This window comes from Clarias gariepinus, chromosome 6 (genome assembly GCF_024256425.1).
Source record: "Clarias gariepinus isolate MV-2021 ecotype Netherlands chromosome 6, CGAR_prim_01v2, whole genome shotgun sequence".
NCBI classification, from domain to species: domain Eukaryota; kingdom Metazoa; phylum Chordata; class Actinopteri; order Siluriformes; family Clariidae; genus Clarias; species Clarias gariepinus.
Window position 1 is genome coordinate 33,842,487 of NC_071105.1, and position 5,720 is coordinate 33,848,206.

At 38.6% G+C, this 5,720-nt stretch overlaps 1 protein-coding gene across 1 annotated transcript; it reads right to left on the bottom strand.

The window, feature by feature from the left end:
* Positions 1–3,560: 3,560 nt before the first annotated feature.
* bglapl (bone gamma-carboxyglutamate (gla) protein, like) lies at positions 3,561–5,720 on the bottom strand. Its single transcript, XM_053497851.1, has 4 exons — positions 5,564–5,720; positions 5,235–5,465; positions 5,024–5,138; positions 3,561–4,413 (listed from the first exon to the last, which is right to left on the bottom strand). The coding sequence occupies exons 1-4, from the start codon at positions 5,622–5,624 to the stop codon at positions 4,311–4,313; spliced, it is 510 nt and encodes a 169-aa protein (XP_053353826.1). The 5' UTR covers positions 5,625–5,720; the 3' UTR covers positions 3,561–4,310.

A 5,720-nucleotide genomic window follows, 5' to 3' on the forward strand; every position in this document is an offset into this window, starting at 1 on the left:
ACCGCGCGTTCACGGTTCATTTACAAAGCGTCCCCGAGGACGCGCGATAAGGCGCGGTGACGTAAGAGGGAGAGAGAGATCAGGAAGTAAAAACGCACGCACTGGATCCCAGGGCGCCCCATGCAACCATAGTACTTCAGGTTATTTGTTTTTTTAATTTGCATAGGCGGAGTTTAACCTCCCGCAGCGGTTAAAACACGGCACATAATCGTTTGTAAAAAAGGTCAAATTAAAACATTCATTGTATATTAGGGATGAAGGAAATTAACTCGCTCTTCATTGTTGAACACCGTTTAAAAACAATGACGCCATTAATACAGCGTTTTTGCTGTTGTAACCGTCATCGTCATGGTAACGTGTTCTTCTGTGTGGTAGTACCACTATCGGCCGCTAGTGGCGCTCTCTGTACCGAGCCCGTTTCAACAAGGCAGTGGGAGATCAGGGAGAGATTGATAATAGTTTTTGGCATCTATCTATCTATCTATCTATCTATCTATCTATCTATCTATCTATCTATCTATTAGCATGGTGACATAGTAGTTAGCACTGTCATCTTGCACCTCAAGGATTTGGGTTTAATTTCCACCATGTCTGTTAGCGTGGAGTTTTCATGTTCTTCCTGTATTTGGTGGGTTTCCTCTGTATACTCTGGTTACCTCCCACAGTCCTAAAGCATTCCCAAATTGCCTGTAGTGAGTAAATTGTGGGTGTTGGTTGTTATAAATGGGAATAAATACAATAATAATCACAATTGGCCTCCATGGTACCTAGTTGGACTACAGAGGTTCCTAGATTGATGGATGTTTATTTGAATTGTGCCAGTGGTTGAATGTTATCAAGTTAAAAGAATGAGCAATGACTGCCATCTTTATCTCGTGCCATTCTCTAAATGATTGTCATTTTTGTCTCCATCAATATTGCTTAGCAGTACCAGATTCATCGTCGCTGCTTTTACTCTTGCATCCGGACGTCCTGGGCTTGTACTTTTAGAGGATGCATGCTGCATTCACATGACAACGTATGCCCAACAACCCCATCAAGCACCTTTGGAATGAACTGGAACAGAGATCGTAAGCCAGGCCTTCTTATCCAACATCAGGGAAAATTTCCTCTACAAAATAAATTGGCACGAGTTTCCACAGAATCATTCCTAGATCTTGTGGACAGCCTTTCAAGAAGAAGAGTGGTGTGTGTGTGTATAAATATAAATATATATATATATATATATATATATATATATACAGTGAGGTCAATAAGTATTTATTGAATTAACCCCCCTCCCAAAAAAATCCTCTTCCCAGTTGTGTTGGATTAATGGCACTTAGTTATTAACCTAGTTAACCCAGTGTAAGTATGTATCCAATGATGTAAACTTTAAAGCACTTTTTGTAAGTTGCTCTGGATAAGAGCGTCTGCCAAATGCCTAAATGTAAATGTATTTGATCACCTGTGATTTTGCAAGTTTTCTTACCTAGAAATCATATAGGGGTCTACAATTTTCAGCATAGGTGTATTTCCGCTGCGAGAGACAGAATCTAAAAAGAAAAATCCGGAAATCACATTGTATGATTTTTTTTAACAATTTATTTGTGACATATATTGACATTACTGTGTCAAATAAGTTTTTGATCACTAGCTTATAAGCCAAATTTCTGAACCTCAAAGATCTGTTATTTTGCTTTTAAATAGCCCAGCTACACTTTGCTCATGATTCTAAATTAGTAGCACCAGTTTGAGGTTGTTAGCTGTCATAAAGACACCTGTGCACCCCATAATCAGCCAAAGTCTAAGTAGCAACATGGGCAAAACCAAAGAGCTGTCAAAAGACAAAATTGTAGACCTTTACAAAGCTGTAAAGGGCTACGGGGCAATTGCAAGGCAGCTTGGTGAAAAAATAACAACTGTTGGAGCAATTGTAGAAAATGGAAGAGGCTAATGATGACTGTCAATGTCCCACAGACTAGTGCCCAGAAGATCTTTCCTCGTAGGGTATCAATGATGCTAAGAATGGTGAAGAATCAGCCCAGAACTACATGGAAGGAGCTGGTCAATGCCGTGAAGAGAGCTGGGACCATTGTTTCCAAGGCTACAATCAGTAATACACTAAGACGTCTTAGGTTTAAAATCTTGCATCGCACGGAACGTTCCCCTGCTTAAGTAAGCCCGGGCCCGTCTGAAGTTTGCCAGGGACCATCCGGATGATTCAGAGGAGAAGAATGATGAGCATCATCCCAATAATACCATACCTACAGTGAAGCATGTTTTTCTGCACAGGGGACAGGACGACTGCACTGTATTAAGGAGAGGATGGTCGGGGCCATGTATTGTAACATATTGGGCAAAATCCTCCTTCCCTTAGTCAGAGCATTAAAGATGGGTTGTGGCTGGGTCTTCCAACATGACAATGACCCAAATCACACAGCTAGGAAAATTAAGGAGTGGCTGCATAAGAAGCATATCAAGGTTCTCCAGCCCTAAATCTAATAGAAAATCTTTGGAGGGAGCTGAAACTCTGTGTTGCTCATTGACAGCTCGAAAGCTAAAAGATCTAGAGAAGATCTGTATGGAGGAGTGGGCCGAAATCCCTCCTGCAGTGTGTGTAAACCCGATGAAGAACTACAGAAACCATTTGACCTTTATAATTGTTAACAAAGGCTTTTGTACCAAATATTAAAAATTTTTGACTCAAGTGATCAAATACTTATTTGACACAGTGATTCACAAATAATTGGTTTATATATATATATATATATATATATAGCTATGTGTGTGTGTGTGCACAGACAAAAAAATGTCTTGTTTTCTGTGCTAATTAAAAAATAAAAAAATAAAACGTTAAAAAAAATAAAATAAATAAAAACGTTAATAAAAATAAAAAAGTCAGGTTAGGGTTCTGTCGCTCCCTCGCTTCAGTTCAGTTAAAATAGGCTTCGTTGATATGCCCATAATAAGAAACAGTATTGTCAAAGAACGTAGGCTAATTTTGACAGTAAATGAACAAAACAGCAGTAACTGTAGATTTAGCTAGATAAACAGTGACATTTAAGGATGACCATGCACAAGATTACGAAGAACTGACATAGGACATTTGTATTGACACTTTAAAAACTATACCCGTAATGTATACCCTAAATGGCAATAACATAAGGGAGAAAAATCTTAATTTAAAGGTACCCCATGTCTGAATGATAAAAATGCTTCATAATAAGATTTTAACGGTAAAATACACGCTGCCTTCAATTTAAGTTTGATTATTTTTTTCCTTTTTCTTAATCTGTTTTTATTAGACATTGTTGTAAGTTACATTTATAAGAGTTACAAAGATCCCAATCATGGAATCTCCTCTAATATTTGCTCTGTTCGTAATAGTTATCCTAAAGATATGAGATATATTGTAGGATACCAGACAACTCAACATGGTTTGTGATGAGCAATAAAGATACCAATTTTGAACATTAACTTAGTCTAGCGAAATAAGGGTGAAATTGTATCAATTACAATACTAAACAGGTGTATGTACACGAATGTGTTAAACAAAAAAAAAAACCACAATACAAGGATTTCACAGTCATACATGTAATTTTTTTTTTATTAAAACAATGTACAGGTTCTAGCATTTTCTACATCATTGTAAGAAGAAATGCTACGTGTATATAAAAAAGACTATCCTTAAAAAGACATGTCCTAGATCAACTATAGCAAATGTAAGTAACTAAAGTACAGTTTATGATTGTATCTCCCTTTGAGTGTTACATAAGGAGGTTTAGCACCTTTGTGATGAAAGATGGCAATGAGCCTTTAAAACAACATAAACTCCACAAAACACTAATAATTTAAGACGGATGATATGTTTATGTATTGCCTACAAATGTGCCATTCCTAGATCTATGCAGATTAAACAAAATAGCTCTTTGATGAAACACTACATTAGCAGATGTGGCATTTTACAGTCCCTGTGACAGTATACAGTTGTCAGGTTGCTCGACCCCTAGAGATCATGCACATAGTGAAATACTCATGCTATACTTAGACTACTGTATATACGAGTTATCACTGTGGTTGTGGCCTCTGGTACCTCTGATACAAAACCAGAAACTCTTTAGTGGTTTCAGTAAAAACAAACAGCAAAGCAAAGTCTGGAGCTGTTGAGGGTAAAAGCCAAAACAGTCTTTTTTTTTATTCTCCCTTCACCTCTTTGCAAAGCAGAGGTGATAGTGAGACTCGTTCAACTACCGCAAAGCTGATTTTAGTTCCATCTAAATCTGGATTAGCTTTGAGTCCTTGCAGAAGCAGCTTCTCTTTGAGGACGTTTAGAACGGGATGGGGCCGTAGTATGCGGTGTAAGCTGCCACGATACCGTCGGTGTCGGACATGTCTTCACAGGCTACGTTGGGCTCGCACACCTCTCTCAGGCTGTTGAAAAGAAATGAAAACATTTGTTATTTCAATGACAGAATATATGATTTTTAAAAGAAAAAAACAGTAGTAACTATAATATAAATCAACTTAATATTCACTCACTCACTTACACTCACTTACTCACTCACTCATTGTCTATGAGTGGGTCTGGAGCCTATCCCATTAGGTGAGGTACCATTGCAGGGCACACACACTATGAGCAATTTGGTAACACCAATTAGCTTAATCTGCTTTTCTTGGACTGTGGGTGGAAACCCACCAAGAACATAAAGAACATGCAAACTCCATGCACACAGATCTGAGATGGGAATGAAACCCAGTCCCTGGAGGTGCAAGGCAAGAGTGCTAACCAATAAGCCACTGCGTCGCCCCACTTAATATTCACATTGTAGAAAATATTACTTTGGTTAGTTTAGTTTAAATTAGGCTTTTGTGGAGTTATCAGTTTATTAAAAATCAATCCCCAAATATATTAATAAAAAGAACACGTTGACTAATCTGTGTTTCTAAAACATAACCAGAAAGAATGGAATGACTTTAAATAGACTATTATAATACATAGTAGAGCTAAACTTATAGGAATGGCTAAAGTTACAAGGTGTACCTCTCCAGCTGAACTGGGGTCAGGTCTGCTGCAGATGTACCTGCTCTTCTATGCCTTCTCAGCAGAGCCGTGGCCAGAGATCTCTTCACCATCACATGTTCAGGTGCACTTGTGGCTGCAGAATGTGAAATAGCAGTGTTACGCACAATTAACCATCAAAGCCGGTCCTGTCCAAAAATGTGTTTAGTATAATTTAGCGTAAGCATCTCACCTTCCACACTGTTGGAGTTGGACTCAGATGAAGAAGAATCAGATACAGAATCGGAAGCGGAATCTGAAGCAGAATCAGATGCAGAATTAGAGTCTGATGCTGAGTCGGAGGCAGAGTCAGATGCAGAGTCTGATACGGAGTCTGATGCGGAGTCTGATTCGGAGGAAGAGTCTGGCACTGCAGGGGCATCAGTTGCAGGTGGGGTGTCGGGTTCAGCAACAATATTCACTACTGTGTACGGGACAAATACAGACACAGAATGAAAAGACGTGTATAGCCTTTATAATGTCCTTTAAACTATAATTTAAATATTTATTTTTTCGTCTTACCTCCTGTAGACATGCAGGCCGTCAGCACAGCAAAGAGGACGAGGAGGGTAAAGGTCTTCATCTTTTCGTCTATTGTAGCTTCTCGCTTTTTCAGAACTTTACTTCTGTGTCTTGTTTGTCTTTGGTTCTTCTTTCTCTGTTTTCTTCTTCATTTCTC